At 42.8% G+C, this 24,080-nt stretch overlaps 1 protein-coding gene across 4 annotated transcripts in view; it reads left to right on the top strand.

Moving 5' to 3' along the window:
- Positions 1-24,080, top strand: part of VPS35L (VPS35 endosomal protein sorting factor like) — a 131,078-nt gene that overhangs the window by 39,805 nt on the left and 67,193 nt on the right. For 3 of the 4 annotated variants that reach the window (XM_037814344.1, XM_037814346.1, XM_037814345.1), the window contains 6 exons: positions 3,788-3,847; positions 9,204-9,300; positions 10,001-10,048; positions 11,332-11,425; positions 15,055-15,132; positions 15,633-15,755. In XM_037814344.1, coding sequence (XP_037670272.1) covers positions 3,788-3,847; positions 9,204-9,300; positions 10,001-10,048; positions 11,332-11,425; positions 15,055-15,132; positions 15,633-15,755 — 500 coding nt within the window. Of the gene's footprint in view, positions 1-3,787; positions 3,848-9,203; positions 9,301-10,000; positions 10,049-11,331; positions 11,426-11,875; positions 12,578-14,571; positions 14,648-15,054; positions 15,133-15,632; positions 15,756-24,080 lie in introns of those variants that run through there. The other variant, XM_037814347.1, reaches the window with a different exon arrangement.

The following is a 24,080-nucleotide window of genomic DNA, read 5'->3' as shown; positions in this document are numbered from 1 at the left end:
AGTCCACTGTCACGTGGCAGGCAGGATGCCTACTGGGAGCCTGGGGGTCTAGACTAAAGAGAATCACCTGGAGTCCCCGTGGAGGGGCTGGAGGAGCAGGAGGCCCTTTGCTGCTTGGCAGGAGTCGATTGAGTCACAAGATCATGCCTTTAGCACTTGCCCAAAGGATGCAGCCCTCCAAGTTGTATGTGATAATTTAGCAGCGAGGTACCCATAAGAACTAAGACGTAACAAAACAGAGATCCTGTGTTACCAAGGAGGGACCAGTGGACTCTTAACCCTGGAGTCTTGTCTGTTACCCATTGAAAGAGCTCATGTGTTGGGGGGAAAATGCCAATCAGGCAGACCCATTTAGTTCTGTGCATCCCAGTCCTGTCCAGGAGACGAGGTCTGAGTGTATTAGCTAGAACAAGTGTCAGAAAACTTAACTCATAATAGCCTTATAAATAAGGGGGCATTTATTGGTGTATGCTGCAAAGTCCAGGGGTAGTTCTGGCTTCAGGCACAGCTGGATCCAGGAACTCAAACAGTGTCTTCAGGACGTTGTCTCTTTTTAGTACTTTCCCTTGGGTTGACTTCATTCTTAAGCTCCACCAGGTGCTGTCCGCTTCTGTCAGCTTTACTGCTTGTGGTCCCATGGCAAGGAAGGAGCTTTTTCTAAGAATTCCAACAAAAGTCCTGGAATTCCATTTCACTGCCCTGGCTTGGCTCGCATTGCAACCATTGAGCCAGTTTTGGGATCCTGGGGATGAAATACACTGATTTTCCAGGACTGAGTCACCTTAAAAGAAATAGGACAATGTTGTTGCCGGAAGAAAGGGGAACATACGCTAAATGGGCAAAAGAAGGAGGTGTTCTCACCAAAGAGTGGGGCGGCAGGCACTCTACCAGGCACTGGGGATTGGTCAGTAAACAAAAGAGACCCAAATCCCTATCTTTGTGGCACTCACATTCCAGTAACGGAGCATTCACAGAGCAAATAAACCCGGTCCTGTGTTAGATAGTGATAAGTGCTATGGAGGAAAAGACAAAATAGTGCAGGGTGAGGGGAATTGAGCACCTGGGTGGGGGCAGTGGGCAGCAACTTCCAATAGGGCGGTAGAGGGGGCCTGGCCGAGAGGGTGATGTGTGAGCAAATGCATGAAGGAGATGAGTGATGGGCCCCGCAGCTCTCTGGGGGCGGACTGGGAGGTGAGGCCAAGGAACAACCAGTGCCAAGACCTAAGGCGCTGTGAGGGGTTTGTGGGGTTCTGGAGTGGGGTGAGCGAGGGGAAGAAGAGGAGATGACATGATGAGCAGTAACAGTTGGCCTTGTGGGCCCTTGGAAGGACTCTGGCTTTGACTTGGAGGGACTGGAGAGCTACTGGAGGTTGTTGAGCAGAGGAGGGACACCCTCCAATTTGGGTTTTCCCAGGCTCCCTCTGGCTGCCATGTTGAGATTGGACTTAGGCGCAGAGTGGAGGTAGGGACATGGGTAAGGAGGCTGTCCTGGCATTGCAGGTAAGCGGTGCTGGCAGTGTGGACCAGGGGAGGCAGTGGAGGTGGTCAGAGGTGGCCAGGAATGGACAGATGCATTAGGCTCTCAGAATAGACGTCAACTCATACACCACTCTTTCCTTGATTTGTCCTGCTGCTCAACTGGCCGTCGAGAGCAAGGGCGTCCATCAGGGAGAGAGGCTAGTGACTGAGTCTGGTCCTCCTGGCAGTTCTGTCTGTCTCTCACGGTGCATGAACACGTTGACCCTCTGGTTCCACTCCCCGGCCTCCTGCAAGTTTCTTTTATGTGAGTCAGCCTCCCTGGGCGAGATCCCAGTTTCTGACCCGGAAGCCTGGCCAGGTCTGGGCAGCAGTGCGTTCACCCTGCAAGAACTTTGGGTAGCCACTTTGCCAGCCCCTCCGGGTGGCACCCCTGTATCTCGGCATGCCGGGAGGTAACACAGAGTACTGCCAGCCTTGTTGTATCCCAGAAACTAGCCAGGCTGGGAGTTGGGGATAATAACGATAAAACCTTGACACAATGTCCTTGTGCCACACTCTGTTCTCTGTGCTTTACAGATATTAAGCCACTTCGTCTTCATAACTGCTCTATGAGGGATGGTCTGTTATCATCCCTGTTTTATAGATAAGGAAACCAAGGCACAGAGAGGTAAAGTTTGCCCAAGGTCATTCCAGTAGACAGTGGCAGAGCTGGGACTCAAATTTTGGTCTTTCTGCCATCAAAACACCTTCTTCATTTCTCTCATACTTTGCTCAAGGGGGAAGTTGAGTGCTCCATGAAAATGAGAAATGTGTATGCTTTGAATCCAACAATTTCACCTCTGGTAATTCATCCCAGTAGTGATAGCAAAAGATTGGACACAACTCAAGTGGCCATAAATAGGGGACTGGTTAAAAAATTATGGTACATCTATACAGTACAAAGCTCTAGGAAGAAATGAAGCTGTGTCTGTGTATGGCTTGGGAAAGATCTCCAGGGTATGTTGTTGTGTTGGGGATTGAATTATGTCCCCATCAAGATGTGTCCAAATCTGTGGATGTGAACCCATTTGTAAATAGGACCTTTTGAAAATGTTATTATCAGTTAACGCTGTGACCAAATTGAATCAGGGTGAGTCATTTTTTTTAATGCAATTTTATTGAGATACATTCATGCACCATATAATCCATCCAAAGTATACAACCAGTGGCTCACAGTATCTTCATATAGTTGTGTATTCATCACCGCAATCAATTTTAGAGCATTTTCATTATTCAAAAAAAAGTAAATAAAAATAAAAAAGAAAACCTAAAACATCCCATATCTCTGATCCTCCCTATCATTATTATTATTTTTTGTCTTTATTTATTATTCATCTACAGGGTAAGTCTTAATCCACATGATTAGAAGCCTTTGGTTAAGAGGAAATTTGGACTCACTTATTCAGCGCTGGCCAGAGCTGCTAGGATACTACGTGAAAAAGTCAAAATGCAGAACAGTGTTCAGAATGTATTATTTTTTGAGGGAGAAAGGAGGAAAAAATTGAATTCACATTCATATTCACTTGTGTGTGCCTAAAGAAACATCAGGAGATGACACAAGAAACTAATCGATTGTGGTTGCCTTCCTTGGCTGGTTGGGAAGAAACTTCTCCCTGAGTAGCTTCTTTTTGCATTTTGAGCCGTGGGAATGTTTCGTCTATTTAAAACCAGGCATTCAAACAAAGTACCTGCTTTCAGCGCTTTCCACACTGCCCTTGCTTCGCCTCCCACCATAGCATGGTGTCCTGTAGATGTCATTTTTGTGTCTCTTGGCGAATAATATCTCAGGACTGTTGAGGCAGCCTGTGTCTTATGTGCCAAAGCAGGAAATCTTGTTTTCATGTGACTTCTCCCAATCTTTCCCTGTTAGAAACTAATTCAAAAAAATGTTTTAACACCTTGGGGGCTGCTTCAGCATGGGCCAAACAAAAGAGGGTGCAGTGAGGCCCGGAAGCTGCCCATTTGCAGCCTCTGGCCCGGATTATAACACGGCCCATTCTCGGTTGAGTGAAGGGAGCTGCTGAGACTGCCCTGGCAGCGTGTTTCAGTTCAGATCTCAAATGGCAGACCAACCACTTTCCTGCCTCTCACGGAAAGTAAAAACAGAAGCTGAAGATCCTTGTTTACGCTCCGGCCACTAGGTGGCAGTGTACCCTCACGAGTTCAAGCGTGTCCGGCTACGAGGTCTCCGTGTCCCTAACTGACAAAGTTTATTTTGTGTGACCCTTGGAGGGTGGGATGCTAATGGCACCTGTGCTTTCCTCCGCAGGAAAGTTAGTGTATGAGCGCATCTTCTCCATGTGTGTGGACAACCGCAGTGTCTTACCAGGTAATGTTGGTTTCATTCTGCCCTGGGGTTGGGATTAGAAGGCTCAGAAAAAAAATCATCTTTATATATAACTGGGTTAAGGCCTGATAAAGTTTTTTTTTTTTTTTTTTTTTTGGAAGGGGGCAGGGCCATGTTAAAAGCAAAAGAAACACCTTTACAGCTTTCTGATAATCTCTGTCTTCTGCCAACATTAGAAGGTTTAAAAACAGCCTCAGCTAGGAATTTGGGCCAGTCATTTGAATCTGCAAGAACAAAACAGTATTATAATCCAGTTTAGCTGAACTTTTACACCAAATTGTTTTCCTCTGCTGCTCGACATGTCTAATATTTTTCCTACGTATCTTCCTAAGCAACAAATTGCTTAAAAACAAAACAAAAAAAAACTATATATATGAACAATGTCAGATAAATCAATTGAAACAGATGCTTTAAATCTACAGTCTATACCCAAGTGATGTTTGCATTAAATTTATGGCCAATCAATTTAAAATTCTTGGGAACTTGTAATGGGACAGCTACATTATGAATTCTTACCATTTTTCTTTGGCATATGAATGATGATGATGCACGTAGCAGTGTGGAGCGCTCTGCAGCAGTTTCCGTTTCCTTTGATCCGTCCTTTTAGCTTTTCTTTCTAGCACTGCCATAAGGAAACATCTTCATTCGCACAGAGCGAGAGTAACCAGCTTGCTCCACCTTTATTTCACTTCCTTCTGCTCCTGGCAGTGGCATTTCTGCAGGAGACAAAGAGAAGGGTATCAGCAACAAAACCCACAACTGGATCTATATTATTTAATCTATCTTTCTATTTTTACAACTATTTAATGTTCACATTTCTCAGCAATTAAGAGACAGAAATCTGTAGACTGTTAGGGCTAGAAGACCTTTTGGGAATCATCTTGTCTTATAGTTGGGCCAATCAAGTACACAAGAGTCAAGGATGTGCCCCAGGCTCTGCCACCAGCTTTGAAGAGCCTTACTCTTAGCTCTGGACCTTCACTGCTCAATACAGCAGTCACCAGCCACATGTGGCTTTTGAGCACTTGAGATGTGGCCCATCCAAATATTGAGATGTGCTGTGAGTATTAAAAAAAAAACACATCGGAGTTCAAAGACATGGTGCCAATAAGAGATTGTAAAATAGCTCATTAATAATTTTTAACATCAATTACTTGTCGAAAAGACAATATTTTAGATGAAGTGGTTGAATCAGATGTATTATTAAATTGAATTTCACCTGTTTCATTTTCTCTTTTTTTACATGACTACTTGAAAACATAAAGTTGTGCTGGTGGGTTGCATTGTTTCTGTTTCTGTTGGATAGTGCTGCTATCTCTGTTGCTTCTTCCGTATTATTCCTGTGATGATGATTTTTAGCTCATCCCACGATCCAGGAATGAGAATGGGAAGCAGTGAGCCTGGAAAGTAGGCAGGAGCCAGCTGGATCGGAAAGGCTTTCTACTCTGCCAGCTTAAGGATTTCTGAAATTTGGATCCATTTATGTGATTTTCAGTTGTCAACTGGTACTACGTGTGTTATACCAGCAGCAGTGCACTCTACTCAGCCTGCAGGCAGAATTAAACCCAAATACATGTTTTCTTTGACGTTGGCCATATTTTTTTTTAATGCTTTTTGATACAGGCTCTCCTTCCTCTTATGGTTTTACATCTGACCATTTAAAATATTTCCATTACCTGCATTTGCATCTACTGCAATCATTTCCTTTTATTCCTAGTTTTCACTGACTGGACCAACAAGATTTTGGGGCTAATACAGGAATTATTACTAGTGACTTACTCCCTTCCCAGACTTCTAAAATTTAAAAATAGAACGTTCTTTTCTTACTCACATGCAGTTCTTGTCTAAGTATATTAATTAGTACTTTTATCCTTAAAACTCTTTCCTTCCAAATTATCTATTTTTACCTTGAGTGATGAAAATCAGCCTTTTGTTTTCTTGACAATAATTTCTTCTTTTTCCCTCGTAGTTAAAACCTTCATTTGCATATGCTTTCTCTGGTTCCAAGAACTGGAGGGGGAAAAGGACAAAACTTTTCTAAAGTGTCAACGTCCTTGGGACCAGCTCTTAACTGTAATTATGCAGAGAGCCTTTGAATATACGTTGCAAATTCGGCCTAAAGAAATTATTCATAAAGAGAAATCTGGTGGCATTTGAACTCATTCTTTCCATTTGAATCAAGCTCCAACTGGTGATTTTAATATCTGAGCCCTTTGCCTTTGGGAGTTTTAGCCAAGGTATGGCTCTTAGCAGTTTAGAAAGATACCAGTGTCTTTTGGGTTCATGGGAATTACACACTACTAGATATGGTAATTTTTTCCCAGCATTTCTTAATCTCAGCCTATGTTTGAAGAGACCATTACTCCAAGTGATAAAATAGTTTTATTTCCATCTTGGGAGAAATGATTTGGATTTATTGTATTGTGGTTCTAACCATAAACTGTTTGCATTCCCATCTTCAGCTCCTCCCCATGGCTGATTAAGGCCGCATCTGTCTGTCCTTAACTAACCTGGCCTTTCAGGCACCTATTAACAAGATGACGTCACACCCCTAGAAGCACTGTTGCGTAAAGAGACCTCTCACTGCTAGGGTAGAGACTTGGCAAGTGAAAGAGAACTAGACTCATTGGTCTCCTCCCTCCTCCTGAAATATCCCCAGAAGTTCAGGGTTGAAAAAAGCAGCACCAGAAAAGAAAAAATAAGTGGGAACTGGAAGGAACATTTTTGCTTCTTGTTACATTGAAACCTCTTCTGAATTAATTTCCAGATTCTCATGTATCAACCCAAGTGCTCAAGTATAAATCCTGTCATGCCCTTCCTCTGCTCAAAACCCATCAGGGAGTTCCTGTTGCACTTAGAAAAACTCTTAAACTCCCCACCAAGGTTGCAACCCTGCATGACCTGATCTGGCTTGTGCAGCCTCCTGTGACTCATCTCTGCTCCCCCACCTCCTGCTCAACACACTGGCTTGCTGTCTGTTCTTTGACCGTGCTGAGGTCACTCTTCACCTCAGGACCTGTGCATGTGCTGTTTCCACTCCTGGAGTACACCTTCCTCCACACCCAGGCATAGGCGGCTCCTCTGTAATTCAGGGCTCGGCTAAAATGCCACCTTTGAAGAAACCTTCCCCGATCACCTTATCTAACATGCCCCTCATTCCCGGCTCAAGTCACTGTCTCTTCCAGTACCTGATTTTACATCTTTCATAGTGCTGACTGCTATTGGAAAATTCTCATTTGTTTGCTTGCTTATTCTTTTTTCTGTTTATTATTTGTCTTCCCCTACTGGACTGTAAGCTTCATGAGGGCAGGGTCTGTCTTATGCCCTATTACATCCCCAGAGCCTAGAATAGTGCCCTTAGTGGGGTCTTAAGAAATTTGTGTTGAGCAAATGAAATAAAGGAATGTAACGTTTAGTTTATTGTAAGATTTTTAAGTACTGCGTACCATAATCCTTTTTCTAAATTATCTCTCAGGCTGAAAGGAAGGCATAAAGATTTTGCATTGGTATATGCAGATTATCGTACAGATTGCAGTGTGTGCACGCAGGGCAACTCGCCTTCAGTGTGATTTTCGGCTCTATCGGGCAGTCTGAATCATGTTAGTCCCAACCTTCGCTGAACCTCAGTTCCCTTGACTGTAAAGGGAGGGATTTTATTAAGTGACCTCAGAGAGACCTATTTTTACTTTTGGATTCCAAGGCACATGATTTAGTCATATGAAGGGAAATCAGCCTGCCTCTCCCTTTTCTAAAAGGCAAGATTGACAAATGAATTTAAGGAAAACCTTTATCTTTTCCTGTCCAGTTCTCTTGAAACTTGAAAAAAAGTTATTTCTTTATATATATGGATTCAAACCAGGAAGGGGAAAATGGTGATTTCCCATCTTTTTGAAAATAGCAAGTGAATAGTTCTTGAATGAATGAAGCTTACCAGAACATCCAAAAATAGATAGAGACTTGAGATTGCAATTTAAAAATATCTGTAATTGTGATTAGTGGCTGTTCTCTGCTACTGAAGCTTCTAGAGTTTTTTCTTTTTGCTGATTCGATAGGAATTTTGATCACCTTAATCGTATACTACCAAGTGGCAGAATCAGGGACAAAAAAAATAACTCATGCAAGACAAGATAAGCACCAACAAGCTAAGATTTACTTGCTGTTTTCAAAAGTAATTAAATTCTCCCCTTTTTATAAGTCTTAAAAGTATAAAATGCAACCAGTGGTGGGATGAGCCTCCAACCTTTGAGGAAATCATTTAGAAGAAATCATTTCCATGTAAGAGTTCAATAATGGCCTTCTTGGTGTTGGTGGGGATTTTCTTTTTTTTCCATACTCTTTTCCATTATTTATTAAGATATGTATCAGGATCAGTCTTGGGTACCAGTGATCAAAGACTCAAAATAACAATAGCCCCTGGTGCCAGAGATCCTGGCCTTTCTCTCTCTCGTTGTTCTCATGGTTCGAGATGGCTGTGGAAGCTCCAGCCATTGTGTCTGCGTCCTGGCCAGCAGGAAGAAGAAGGCGTGAAGGAAGGCCAGCCCCTCCCTTAAAGATACTTCCCAGAAGTTGTACATGATACTTCTGTTTACATCTTGGGGCCAGAACTTGGTCACATGACCACACCTAGCTGCAAGGATGGCCATGTGCCCAGCAGAAAAATGAGAGTTCTATCTTTAAAAGAAGATAATGGGCTAAACTGGCAGTTTTTGGCCACAAGTAACCTGCGTCTTAGAGCATCAACATCGAGCTGGCTGGTTTCTCACCTCAGGGCCTTGCTTCACAGCCTCAAGTCTGGCCCACGTGATGCTTAGTGCACAAGCCTAGATCACATTTCCCTTTTTGGGTGCAGGTTCCCAAAGCAGTTTCATCCTAGTTACTTGTGGGTATACCAGGAACCTCTGGATTATATTGGAGGCAGTGGCTAAGACCTGGGCTCTGGGGCCAGACTGCCTGGGTTTGACTTCCATCTCTTCTGTTAGCTCGCTGTATGTCCTGGGCAAGTTACTAAACTTCTGCGTGCCTCAGTTTCTGCGTCTAAAAAAGATGATGATGAAAGTACATACCTGGGGCGGGCTGTTGTGAGGATTAGAGGAGCTAACATCCATAAAGCTCTCTGAATGGTGCCCGACCCTTAGAAAGCCATTATGGGTGTCGGCTATCATTGTCATTAACTGTTTATTCTAATAGTAGCAATAATATTTGGAAGGAGAGATGTAGAGGAACCGAGTGTCCCACTCCTGGTTCTGCTCCATGATAACATTCCCTATCCCAGGATCCTAGCAGCCGTAGCAGATCTTGAGAATTACAAGGGCTGACGGGTGTTGTTTTTGTTTTACAGATCACTTTTCTCCAGAGAATGTAAATGACACGGCCAAAGAAACATGCTTAAATTGGTTTTTCAAGATTGCTTCCATCAGGGAACTCATTCCCAGATTGTATCCTTTTCTTTTTTGGTCTGATGATTTTAAAGATAGGCTAAGGGTTGGACTGATAATAGGAGCCATGTGGTGGGGCGCCTGGAAATTCCTGTTGAAGATTTGGTTCTGATACGATTTCTAGCCTGAACACACAGGGCAAGCCACGTTAGAAGCCCTTTGACTCTTGCTGTCTCCAAACAATTTTTTGTTCTTTGCTTTGAATCTGATGCCACATATCAGGCTTTCGTTTCCTTTAGAAACATTCCCATATTAAATCTGTTAAAATGCTTCATCTTTCTGTGTTTTCTCTGGTTCCAAGAACTTGAAAGGAACAAGGTCAAGCTTTTCTCCACAAATGCCAATATTGAAGAATAGAGAACTTGAGTAACACACAAATTGAATCTCAGTTATCTAAAGTTCAGTCTTTCCTCATCAGGCCTTGACTAGAAATGCTCAAAACCCAGTTTAAATTTCAGCATGCAACCGTTAGTCAACATGTAACATTTTCCAAAATACATTTCAAATAAGTATGGAACCTCGCAAATCAAATATAGAAACCACAAGCCGCTAGCTAACTTAATTCTCTGGATTGTTGAGGGCCATTGCAGTCCATCTCTCCTGAAGCCATGCCCGTTGCTCTTCATGAATAGTTCAGTCTTTTTCCCCATAGGGGACAGACCATCTGGAAAATATCTTCCTTAACAGAACGTTTTTGTAGTTACGTAGAAGCATCCATCCTGAAATGTAACAAGTTCCTTTCTAAAACGTAAGGTTCTTTTTAAATGTCTAGAAACATGAACTTACTAAAAAGTATACACACACACACATACACACGCATGTATATTTTGGCCAATAGGCATTACCTATTGAGTGCTTACTGTATACAGATGTGGTGCCGAGCACCTTCCATGCATTTTCTCATTTATTCCCCATGGAAACCTAATGAAGTAGAGGCATCATTTATAACCCCATTTTATTAAAAAGAAATCTCAAGCTAGGAGAGGTTGAATAACTTATGGAAGATCAAAGCCAGTCCAACTGGCTTTGAATCCCGGCTCTCCCACTTACTGTGGGTCTTGAGCAAGTTACTTTACATCTCTGGGCCTGTCTCCTCCTCTGTGAACTCGCGCTAAGAAGAGTTCTGTGATGTTCTAAGAGCAGCACAAACAGCACTGAGTGCAGCACCTGGCACGCAGTAGGCCCGCGCTAAGTTTCAGTGTTGCTGTTGACAAGGACAATGATGATGATGATGATGTCAGGCGGAAAAGTCTGTCCCTAAGCCCTTTGCTACTCTGGGTCATCTCACATTGTTTTCAGAGTAGTTTATAGAACTTGGGGAAACCAGATGTGCTTTCCCCTGAGCCAGTGAAACGCTGAGTCATGTTGGATACCTAGATAATAAACTCCTTGAAGCTGGGGCTGACTCGTAGTGCACCACAGATAATAAATATTTGAATCTGCTTTAGAATTTATTCCACATGTATTTGATTTGGTTCTTGGGATGCCTGGTAGAGTTTGGGGGAAACAACGGTACTGAAGAAGGGGATTTTACCATTTGGGGAGGATAATGCCTCATGCAAAGGAAAGTCCCACATGGCAGGAAAAAGAAATCATAATTTGCATTGATGTCAGGCTCTCTAGTGCCAGCCCTATGGTAAGGTGCTAGGAAGGGTAGGGTGGTGTATGTCCAGGACGGCAAATCACCATCAGAGGCATACAGTAGGGAGACAATATCAAGAGAAGATCAAGGGATGCCTAGCTAATGGAAAATAGGATACAAAAACTATTAGAATCAGTAAAATAAATGAGACCTCAAGCAGAAAAAATAAGTGGTCATGATTCAGGCCTCATGAAATGAATGGACTGTGTCCAGAAATAAAGACTTGTTACCTTGCATGAGAAAATGGAAACTGTGACCTGGGCTCATTCCAGAAACTTAATTTTTTTCTTCTAAATTTAGGAGGTTTAGCTTTATCTTTATTTTAAAAAGGCATGAACAGAGGGCTCTCACATCTGGGTGTAATGCCGCCCTCTTTTTGTTTCCAACAGCGGGATTTCAGAGTGTCTGCCACGGCTGACGTGCATGCTCCGGGGCATCGGTGACCCACTGGTGTCCGTCTACGCCAGAGCCTACCTCTGCCGGGTAGGCCGCTGTCCAGCAGCTGACTGTCACCACGCACCTCCTCCCTGTCCCCTTAAACTTGCACACGGGGCTTCTCTTTCCCCACCACCCCCAGAGTCACTGGAAGAAAGACTTTATTAGCAGCTAATTTGAGAACTTGGTGTTTCCACAGAAAGAAGAGCTGGAGGATTTCTTTTAAAAATTAATTTTAAAGTAGACCGACTCACACTCTAATTAGGGGGTGTATAAGGTCGTCTTCTTCCAGATGAACTGGTTTTCAGAATTAATTGTTTCTCAGTTCTCACTGGGAAGGAGGAAATTGTCAAGGTTTCCAGGGCCTTTCAGCTGATAGGTTGCTTTTCATTGGCTTGAAATGTGCTTCCCCTTTGTATTGAACGTGCTCGTTTTGGGATGTGTTTTTTTTTGTCCTCATCTTAAAGAGTTGGCTCCAAGTGCCTGGTGGCGAAGGCTGTGTGGCAGGGAGAGATGTTTGAGTGATGACAGGCTCCAAAGTCTGCAACAGCATGGCCTTGGAGGGTTTTAGGCGTGTCCTGGGGGCGGCTCTGTTGGGTGAGATGGTGCTGATTGTAAATCAGGGGGCCTTCCTCTCCTCTAAAGCACTTGAAGCTTCTAGTTAGAATGATTGAATATTTGTTGCTGAAAAATGCTGTCCATGGAGGGTACATGGTAGTTTTTTCAACCCCCAAAAGGGGCTTTGCTTCTGCCAACTTCCCCCCTGGGGTTTCAGTGGGAGTCTTCCATCCTAGTCCCATAAGCATCGGTAACCATTACAGAGGGGTTACTGCCCCTGTTCAGAAGGGTCCTGATGAACCTTAGACAGAGTCCCCATCTCCCCAGTAGATGATTGTGCTTATTAAATCAGAAGGAGAGAACGTGGAACCTCCGATTTGCTGCTTTTGTATGGCATAGCAGATGATGGAAACTCGGTGGTCTCGAGTGTCACAAAGAAATCAAATCATTATTGTGCTCAGAGTGAATAGCAGGTATCCATGAGGAAGGAAACTTTTTATACGTCTGTTCGTCAATACTGAGAATGAAAGGAAAAGCTTTCCATTTGAGGGTGACCCACTCCCCCTTTGTAACAGAGTCCAGGGCATTCATGCATCACCATCTGCTTGAAACTGGGGTGGCTTTTTCATACAGGAGTATCAGGTATGTTTCTTAGAGCTTTAAGTTTTGGTTTCTGTGTGGGAAACACCCTACTGGATCCTCTCTGGAGAGATGCAGGGATGTCATAGCATATTGGAGCTCTGCTGTTTTTACCCTGTAGAACAGCATATTCTTTGAACTAATATTGACATCAGTTGAATGATGGAGTAATAAAGGTTTAGAATCACTATTTTTGATGAAGACGATTCTGGTTTTTAAAGGGAAACCAGAATGGGAAAGGGAACCCATTCCTTGCAAATCTGTTTAATTTTCGAGTTTGAGCTAAGGGACATGAGCTAGGCAAAAGATAATGTCCGTTGCATATAAAGTGCCTTTGCATGGCAGATGCAACTTTAAAACACTGGTCAGAGGAAGGAAATGTAAAGGACCAAGCAGACCCATCCCAGGAAGACGTGATGAAATGTGCTACATCTGTTGAAATCATTTTTGTCAATCCAGGCTATACATCAGTTTCCCTGTTTAGGTAGTTATTAGTCTTTCAGCATAAAAAAATACAGCCTGTATATTAGAAAGAGTTATTTGCATTCCAAGGGGGCAAAAGCCCAGTTCACAGTCCTTTAAGCAATAAGGGGGATTTATTGGTTCGTGTGTCTGTAGTGTCCAGAATAGTGAGGCACAGCTAGATCCAGGGCTTCAAAGAGTGTTATCAAGAATTGTCCCCTCCCTCCATCACTTGGCTCTGCTGTCCCCTAGTTGACTTCATTCTGTGGTTTGCTCTTTCCATATGGTGGCCCACAGCAGGTTCCATCCTACCAACTTAGGAACCCGAGTGGGAGAGTGCCTTTTCCCCTGTTAGTCAGCTGGAGTCTCAGGGCTGATTCTTATCAGATCATCTTGGCTCACTTACTCATCCCTAGATCCACCACTATGGCATGGGATGGGAAAAGCTGGGTCATGTACCCACTGACATGGAACTTGGGGTGGGGTGAGTCCCGCCCCAACACAAACCTCATGGTCCGAGAGGAAGATTTAATGCCTGAAAGACAAATCCAATTGCTGATCCAAGAAACAGTGGGGATGAATGCCCAGCAGGCACGAACAACAGATGGAAATCTCCAGCAACTATCCTTGCTACTCTGGGTAGAAGTCTTTTAGACCCAAGCAGATTTCCAAGCTGCTCATTTGGCTTGATGGGAAGAGATAAACAAAACACAAGAGTGGTGAGTGGGTTGGGCATGGCGGGGGGGGAGCTCAGAGCTGTTTATTAAAGGAAAGTATGATTAACTCCTTTTCTAAGTCACGGCCCCTCAGCTCATCCCACTGCTTGTCCACTAGGCTCTTCTTTGCTGTTGCCTAACAGATAATTATTGCCTTTTCTACAATATGATTATGTGAAAGCAAAGACAATAGGCTCAGAGCACAGTGCCACTTGGTTAGACATTTTCTGTTAGTGTTTTTTTTAAATCAATGCCCTTTTCCGTGGAAACATCCCCTCCTGTATCCACCAGCCACAGAGCTTCCCTTGAAATTTAATGCCCCGATGGTTCTCACATAATTATTCACAAAGGAATTGTCCACAGCCATCTAAAAAACATCAGTATTGTTAATCCTCATGACCTCTGGATGGGGGGAGGAGAGTGGCAAAAGGCTGTCCCCATTTGAGGAAACTAAGGCCTAGAAAAGTAGCGTCCCTTGCGAAGTGGTATTTGTGGTAAAGCAGCAATTTGGAATTGAGATGTATCTGAGGCGCTCGGCTTAAGGAGTATCGTGATGTTTTGTTGTTTTAAACACATGAACTCCTTTCCACCACTCATACGTCCACTTTTCCATCTATCCCCAGGGCTCTGGCTCGATGCTTAGTAAATTTCTTCAGCTAGAAATGTTAGAATCTGATTTCTAAACCATGAACGCAGGAACTAATGGATTATAGCATGGCAACGCTTCATGCTTGTCTTATATAAAATTGCTTAAAATATTGAAAAGTTGTGTCTGCTTCCATGACTGCCCAGCAAGGAATGTATCTGTATTGCTTTCAGCACCACAGCAGTGACAGTGCAATATCTGAAGTCTAAGCTCACACTCTTACGTACCAAAATCTTTTTGGTTCATCGAGTAAGTACAACCACATGTGTGTTTACCAAATTTTAAAGAGGGAAGATAATATCCTATATACAATCTTTAGAGGACGTGCCTCCTTAGTGTTGTATTGATTTGTTCTGTTGGTCATCTCTTCAGAAATACATTCATTGCCTTTGGGAAACTGCAAAGACAATTAGTGCAAATGTTCCCCATTTTTCATTAAAAATAGCTTCTGTGGTTTTTCTTATAAAAGCACTACATTGTATTGAATAGGAAAACAGATAAGCAAAAAGAACAAAAATTATCTTTCCAGACTTTTCCTCTATGCCTATATATATATATATATATAATTGTTTAACTTTGAAAAATGAAATCATACTGTACATATTATTTGTAATCTGTTCTCCTTGTCAAGGTTATTTTGTTTTGTTTGGCTGCAGGTGGGAATGGAAGTGGCTCCACATCTCAAAGAAAGCCTAAATAAAAACTTTTTTGACTTTCTCCTTACATTTAAGCAGGTAAGAGAACACTATATAAGGACAGCTAATTGATATAACAGTTCTGTGATAGCAAATTCATAAAACCCAGTTGGTTTTCCAAGTTGAGAATGCCTTGAAGCTCTTTAAATGTGTAAACACTGGAAAATTACACGAGTGTCTGTCGTAGACAATTAAAATGTGTTGATTGTACCGAACAAGCAGAGAGAATCGATATGCATGTGTTAACAAGAAACGTCTCCAGTTGATCAGCCTCTCTTCTTGGCATCTGCTGGCTCCATTTTTATCAGCTTACTTCTTTCCACAGTGCACATTCCCCAGACAACTCAGCTCAGTGACATGGGAAACTTTCTGTGTGTTTTTTCAGTTAAAAAAAAAAAAAACAAAAAGCTGAGAAACCAGGCTATTTCTCTTGGGGCTGTCCATGTGCTTCCAAGTACGCGCAGTGTATGAATTATGTGCTCTTTGTTTGTCGTATGATTTCCCCCTCTTTTTCTAAATGTTTATTTGGTCTTCTGCAGATTCATGGGGACACAGTCCAGAACCAGCTGGTGGTGCAGGGCGTGGAGCTCCCATCCTACCTCCCCTTGTACTCGCCTGCCATGGATTGGATTTTCCAGTGCATATCCTACCATGCCCCTGAGGTAAATGCCAGGTAGCTTCGGTGGGAAGTTCACCTCCGAGGAGGAATGCTGTCTCGTAACGGCCCTGTCCTGGTGTGCCCTTTAGCATTAGTAGGGCCCTTTCATAAGAGCCACAGCGACTATTTTGCCAGCCTTTATGGAGGGTTCACCATTTCAACAGGTTCCATGCTTTCCTATAACTCTGTAGGAGGATGTGGAGGCTCGGAGAGGCCCCAGATACTTAGGTAAGGTCACGCAGCGAGAAGGTGGTAGTGACTGTACACTAGCCTAGGGAATCTCACTTACCCTTACCCTCTCCTTTCGTGTTCATAATAAGCAGTGACCTCAGTAGAGCAGACTTTGTTTCCCCATTTTACAGAGGGAAAAAGAGGCTCAGACGTTAAATTGCTTTTGTGGGATTCTTTTGTTTGTCTAATTGAAACATTGTCAGGCATTAAAATGTCATCAAAATCATAGCAGAAATACTCTTTTTTTCTTCTCCATGACTGAGAAGCAGTTTCAGTAGAACACTGGTTCAAAATATAGTCATTACTGCGATGGACGAAGCTTTCCTTGTCTTCCCTTGGAAGGGGTTGAGAAATTATTCTATGGGGAAGAGAAAAAGCGGCCTTGCTGCAAAACACGGAAAAGGGCAAAGCAAAATTCAAACACATTTGCTTCTTCCTAGAAGCTGCCAACATATATTGAAAGCCCCTAAGGAAAATAAAAAAAGAGGACGTGATTTTGCCTAAGCCACCCCACTTTTAAAAATTTATCCCATAGAAATAATTAGATGAGTACCTAAACACCCCTATCCCTACTCCCACCCCACCCATATACACACGTGTTCATGGTAGTGCAAAATCAGAGGCAACCTAAATTTCCATGAAAAGGGGTTTGGTTAAATTATGGTATATGCATTCAATAGAATGTTATAGAACCGTTTAGAATGATGTAGACCTAACATTGGAGATCTGAATGGACTGTCAAAAGAGTGATCACAGTATACTGAGTGGAAAAAAGAAAGTGAAAGCCACGTTGCTGTGCGTGTCATGGGTGGCCCGGTGGTCTACTGTTTGAGTGTGGATCTGGAGGGAGGTACTTGAACCTTATCTCAGATCTGTTGCTTAGTAGCTGTCATGATAAAATAAGAGGGCAAGTAACTCGTCTCCAAGTATTCTGAGCCTTTTTTCTTCATTTGTAAAATGGGAATAAGAATAATTTCTGTTTTCTGGTCTATTTGCAACACTCAAATTAAATAATACATTTAAAATGCTTTACCATTGGGCCCTACCCCGTTGCACTCGAATATTTGTTGTGTCATCATGATCACAAAAGGGATTTTTGTAACTTCACAAGGAATTGGGAAGGAGATATGGCAAGATATCCTGGAGGATGAGATTTTGGGTCATCTTGACTTATTTCTCTTTGTCTCTCTGTATTTTCTAACCCTTCAGCAAGTATAATGCATGGCTTGTAGTTTTGTTTTTTTTCAAGTTCCAAAGTAGGAGGAGAAAAACAGGGGACATCTTGTCTATCAGGTGAAATTATTACCATTAAGTAAATTTATTTTAAACCAAGCCATTCTAAACGGAAGATTGGTAGAAAACATGCTGCCCGTTTTCTGTGATCTTCAGCACAGTCTCAGCAACCACATGCCATCCCAGGCTCCTGGAAGAGGTAACTGTGAACTTGACTGTGGAAAGAGCCACCTTAGCTATTCTGCTAAATGACTAAAGCATACTAACAGAATTGATGGGCTTGAAAATGAGAGCAATTAATTTTCCCTCCTTATTTTAATGAAAGGCAAAATCAGATTTAAAACAATAGGTACATGTCAGAAGTCATTTTTACTTTTATTTTAAGCACCAGGAATCTCAAAGGATAGCAGAAGCTGGGAATAGAGCTTTCCTGGGGTGTCAAGCTCTAGGAAATCATTATTATACCAGAAGAAGTGATTAAAAAATTAGGTCACCTGAATAATAATAAGCTCTGATTCTTGATGCATGGAAATAAAGGACTTGCAGCATCTTGGAAAAAAATCATTTTCAAAATATTGACTTGATGTTGGGTGTGGAATGTGGTGGCAAAATGCATATGACAATACGATGCCTAAAATCTCTTTGACAGTGGCTGGTGCAAGTCACCTGGGGGTAGAGCACTGGATATTTTTAAGAAGCCAAGCCTTCAATATAGTGGGCTTGTGAAGTTTGACTGTAGCCATCAGTGGTATATGTGGCAGGCAAGGGAGGTGAGGTTAAGGAGAAAGATCATCTTCAGCTGAGCGTATCTGATGGACAGAATTCAAAATTGAAATCTAAAATCCCCCAAATCAGGGATTACTCCGAAAGGCTGTTTTTTATCGTTTGAAAAAACAAAAACAAAAACAAGGTTCTGTTTTTTCCCTCCTACAATGAAAATCAAGTTATTGTAAGTAGAAAACAGATTTATGCACCCTATTTCAGGCACAGTCTGCAAAGTGCTGCTGAGAAAGGTAACCATGTCACAAAACTGACATTTAGTTAATGAAAACAGATCCTTGATAAACTTCTAATTGTTCTTAACCAGCAGCTCTTTGTTCAATGGGGTGGTGTGGGAGGTGCAGAAGACAAAAGGCCTGATCCCTGACATCTGTTGGAGTCTTGCCTGGTTGTGGAATCCCACTGATCTGATCCCTTGCTGAGCTGTGTGGTGCAGGTTATGAATGTTGAATGGGAGAAGAGGAAAGGGCATCAGTAGAGGCGGGGGTGGGGGTGGGAGAGGAACCCAGGCAGACCTGGGTGCAAACCGTGTGGTATTGCCTTGGGTGGCTTCGTTTCACTGTGCCTCAGTTTTACCAGCTGTAAAACGGGGCTAGTGATGGAGCCTTCCTCTAAGGGCTATTATGAGGGCAACTGTGTCAGTGCATGTCAGTGCGCAGCCCAGGGCCTGGCCAATGGCAGTGGCATGGTCAGGCCACAGGGACCTCACTGAGCCGAACTTGAGGGCCAGAAGATAAGCAGAGGGCAGGTAAAGTAAGGGCCATCGAGGGAAGGGACCTGTGCAAACAGACAGGGAAGAGGCATGAGGCAGAGGGCAGCGAGTGCTGCTGGAAAAGAGAGAAACTAGGCTGGCTGGGAGCAGACCAGGTTATAACAGGCCAGGTTACAGAGTTTGACCAGAATGTCACAGAGAGCAGGGAGCTCACAAAGGTTGTTGATCAGGGGAATGGTTTGAAAAAGTGGCACAGGACGATCACATTGGCAGAAGCATGCTGGATGGATTAGAAAGAGAAGTATTTGGTAGTAGTCGTGCACATCCAAGAGATGGAATGGGTAAGAGAGCATTTCACAATCAGGAAAAATTTATTAACAAAAATACATATTCATTAGAAAGAACTTGGAAAATCTGGAAAGGTTACAAAGAGAAAAAGCCAACTGAAATCCTGCCATGGATACTGGTCAGTGTCAACATTTGGTATGTTCTATATTTCAATCTCAGTCTCCCTCGTTCTCTCTGTAACTTTGTGCATGTATGTGTGTGTGTGTGTGTGTGTGTGTGTGTAGATGAGAGTTTTTCTTCTTATAATTTTTATGGTACTTTCTCCTCACCATTATAACAAATATTTCCACATGATAAGAAAGTTTCATGACCATCAGTCATTACAGGAGGTGTTAGAAGGCAGAATGAGTTTATTGCTATGAAGAGTGAAGGAGGGAGACGAGTCGAACATGTTGCTATGCTTTCAAGCCTTTAATACAATTTAATCTGTTTTTAAGGCTCACTCTGTACCAAGCTCTGTGTTCATTGCTTTACTCAGGCTATCTCAGTTCCCGAGGCCAACTACTACTATTGTCCCCATTTTACAGATGGGGCACCTGAGGCTTCCAGTTCAGAGTGACTTAGGGTCACACAACCAGAAATGACCATTTTGGCATGTATTAGTGTCCTAGCCTGGCTATAACAAAACCCACAGACCAGGGTGCTTAAAACAACAGAAATTTATTCTTTCACGCTTCCGGAGGCCAGAGACCCGAAACCAAGGTGTTGGCAGGGTCAGGCTCCTTCAGAAGCCTCCAGGGAGGGTTCCTTCCGCGCCTGCCCCAGGTTCCAGGTGCCCCAGGCACTCCTTGGCTTGTGGCAGCATCACCTATCTCTGCCTCTGTCTTCACATGGTCACCTTTCCTCTGCGTCTGTGTGTCTATCCACATTTCCCTCTTAGAAGAACACCAGTCAGATTTAGGGCCCACCCTAATCCAGTATGACCTATTCTTAACCAACTGCATCTACAGATGTAATAAATAAGGTCACATTCTGAGGTTCCAGGTGGCCATGACTTTCAGGGGATACTGTTCAACTCAGTACAGATAATAAATCTGAAACCAGCAGGTTTGTTCTCTCACCTCCTTCTTGCAACTCTTCCTTTCTGGGTGTCTCCTACTCAGCTGCTACACTTGAGGTACGACCTCAGGGTCCTCACAAATTGACTCATGCAACTGTTCTTCCAAAGGTCACTGTAAAAATTGCATTTTAAACATGGTAAAATATGATTAGGCTAATAATGCAGATCTAAAAATTAACCTTGGCCATTGTTAAATCTTTCTTAAGCATACAAATCTGTGATTTCTATTCTCTGAATTAGAAAAAAATCCCCAGTGAAAGAGAAATATATGAAAATTAAAAATTTCTCTTCTTTTTAGTGCCTGGGGCATAGAATTCCTTTTTATCACATTGTAACAATTTACTTTGAGACTTGTACCTATTAACTTTGGATTGGGGGAAAAGGGATATTAGCTATTGTTTCAGTTTGCTAATGCTGTCGGAATGCAAAACACCAGAAATGGATTGGCTTTTATAAAGGGGGTTGATTTGGTTACAAAGTTACAGTCTTATGGCCATGAAGTGTTCAAGGTGAGTCATCAAAAATCAGGTACCTTCACTGGAGGATGGCCAATGGTGTCCGGAAATCCGCTGTTAGCTGGGAAGGCATGTGGCTGGCATCTGCTCCAAAGTTCTGGTTTCAAAATGGCTTTCTCTCAGGACGTTCCTCTCTAGGCTGCACCTCCTCAAAAATGTCACTTTTAGTTGCTCTTGGGACATTTTTCCTCTCTTAGCTTCTCTGTAGCAAAAGTCTGCTTTCAACAGCCTTCTTCAAACTGTGTCTCATCTGCAGCTCCTCTCTTCTCAGCTCCTGTGCATTCTTCAAAGTAAGCCTCTTGGCTGTAGCAAGCTTGTTCCTTCTGTCTGAGCTTATATAGTGCTCCAGTAATTCAATTCAGACCCACCCTGAATGGGCGGTGCAACACCTCCATGGAAATTATCCAACCAAAGATCTTGTCCACAGTTGATTGAATCCCATCTCCATGGAAACATCCAATCCAAAGTCTCCAACCCAATCAACACCAATACGTTTCCTGCCCACACCAGATTACATCAAAGATAATGACATTTTGGGGGACATAATACATTCAAAATGGCACAGCTCTTAATACTAATTTATAATTTTGCCCAGCCTTTACATTTCTGCTTTGTTTAGAAAAAATAGAAGGAAAGTAGCATTTGCTAAGTATCTCACTTAATTCTCTTTTTTTTATGGAGCATTATTTGCAAACACTGATTGGAAAGCTATTTAGTAAAAGCACAAGTGCAAATCTTTGAGTGTCTGGACTGCATGTGAGTTCATCTCAGTTTAGAAAAGAGTAACACGGTGCAGGCCTGACTTTTCTTTTGTTAAATTTTGAAGTGGGTAAATAACCTTAAAAATCCATCAGTTAAATATGGTAGTGGTTACACAAAACCTCATCTGTAATGAATCGTCATAGAATTAAACACAAAGACATACCATAAAAAAGGATGTGTATGTGTGTGTGTGCAAAAACTTATGAAGTGGTCTAGTTAATTTTATTGTAGCAATATCAGTTTCCTGGTTTTAATAACTGTCCTAGTTTGCTAATGCTGCAGAATGCAAAACACCAGAGATGGATAGGCTTTTATAAAACGGGGGTTTATTTTGCTACACAGTTACAGTCTTAAGGCCACAAAGCGTCCAAGGTAACACCTCAGCAATCGGGTACCTTCATAGGAGGATGGCCAACGGCGTCTGGAAAACCTCTGTTAGCTAGGAAGGCAGCTGGCGTCTGCTCCAAAGCTCCGGCCTCAAAACAGCTTTCTCCCAGGACGTTCCTCTCTAGCAAGCTTGCTCCTCTTCAAAACATCACTCCCAGCTGCACTCAGTGAGTTTCCTCTCTCTGAGTCAGCTCATTTATATAGCTCCACTGATCAAGGCCCACCCTGAATGGGCGGGGCCATGCCTCCGTGGGAACATCTCATCAGAATCATCTCCCACAGCTGGGTGGGGCACACTCCAAGCAAATCCAACCAGCACCAAAACTTCTGCCCCACAAGACTACAAAGATAATGGCATTTGGGGGACACAATACATTCAAAGCGGCACAATAACATACCTTGGTCAAGTGAGGTGGCTCATTGGGGAAAGAGGTGTTCGATGAGTACATGGGACCTCTCCACACTATTTTTGTGAATCTATAATTAGTTCAAAATCAGAAGGGAAACACGTTTCATTTGATGCACGTCCATATTGTTGGAACTTGTGTCCATACGCATTTCTTGTTTTGATAATTTTTACAGAGCAATTTAATAGCCAGTAAATAGATGAAATGTAGGGGCAGTAGCAACAATAACAGCCTAAAAAAAAGATTGGCACATTAAACAAATAGCTGCTTTAGGAACCTTCTGAATCTGCAAGTTCTCATGTGTGTCTGAAAACTCAAATCTGCTTAGCTGCAAGATTTCCAGTGGTTTATCTCAGCCAAAAGGCTCGTTTCTTTCTCACCCTGGTTTGAACTATTGTTCATTTTGTTCCTGCCAAAGATAATCAATCCTGTCACTTCTCAGGAAAAAACAAAAACCTCGAGCAAACCTGCCTGGGATGCACAATCTGGCCCCTTATGGATATTCCTCCATGAGGACAGAGCCTTTCATAGTTTTGCAAGTTGAGTTCTTGGATGCATTTTTAATGCATTCATCCTTGGTGAACAATTTTAAAAACATTTGTCTTGTCTTCCTGGCCAGAATGTTTTGTCCGTATGTTGGAATTTGCCTTAGTGCATCTTTCCAGTGGTGGTGGGCCAAGACTTCTCATAAATTCACGTATGGTGTGTGTACATGTGTGTGTGAAGGACGTGGAGCTCTCTCTGTTTTCCTCATTGCCAGTCCCCAGGGCCCTGCAATAGTATCCAGTACATTAAAGTTGCTCCATAGGACATTTTAAAATGATTTTTGTGTGTTGGGGGAAGGGGTTATCTCTGAGTTAACTATATAGAATTTCTCTTTCTCTTTCCCCGTCTTTTCCAAAGACAACTTTGGTGTGGTCTTTAAGAATTTTTAAGTTCCGATACATGATGGTACAACGTGAGTGAACCTTGAAAACGTTATGCTAAGCAAAGTAAGTCAAACACAAAAGGACAATTATTACCATGATTCCATTTAAAGGAAATATCTGGAATAAGCAAATTCATAGAGACCGAAAGTAGATTACAGGATACCAGGAGATGGGGTTGTAGGGAGGGAGGGAGTAGAAGTGGGAGTTACTGCTTAATGGGTACAGAGTTTTTGTTTGGGGTGGTGAAGCTTTAGTAATGGATGGTGGTAATGGTAGTACAATATTGTGAAGGTAATTAATGCCACCAAATTGTACACTTAAAAATGGTTAAAATGGTAAAGTTTATTATATATATATATATATACATATTGCTACAATAAATTTAAAAAAAACAAAAAGAATGACTTCAAATATGAATCCCTCCACGAGTGGTGAGGGAAACCATTTGTTCCATCATCAGTTTTATCTTCAGCCAGGATGCTTGTGGCTGCAAAGAACAAACGCCTGACTGACATGCCTTACAAAAATAACTCCGTGTGTCCTCTCACACAACAAGCTCAGGCTCCAGGCCCAGGCAGCTTCTGGTCATCTCCCTGCTCCTCGGTCCCCAGCTAGCAGCAGGGTGGCTGCAGCAGTTCCAGACATCACATCCAGGTGTGACAGTGTCCAGAGTCAGAACACCGGGCAGTTGTCAATTCCTTGGGTCCCCATGTAAGAGTGAGGAAACCTTTCCTCGGAGCCTCTGGAAGACTTCCCAGCCCACCTCAACAGTTAGAAATGGGTCATGTGCCTGTGCCTAAACCCAGACCACTGGCAAAGGGGATGAGACTACTGTGATTGGTCTGGACCCAACCTGATTTATGTGTGGCAGAGACAGAAATTTGGAGGTGGGGTTGCCGGCCTTCTCTCCACAGCCAACTCTCAGTTTAATTATTCAGGCAACACCTTTGGACATACGGGGACCC

Source organism: Choloepus didactylus, chromosome 21, assembly GCF_015220235.1.
Source record: "Choloepus didactylus isolate mChoDid1 chromosome 21, mChoDid1.pri, whole genome shotgun sequence".
NCBI lineage: Eukaryota > Metazoa > Chordata > Mammalia > Pilosa > Megalonychidae > Choloepus > Choloepus didactylus.
This window is presented reverse-complemented; position numbering and strand designations above follow the sequence as displayed.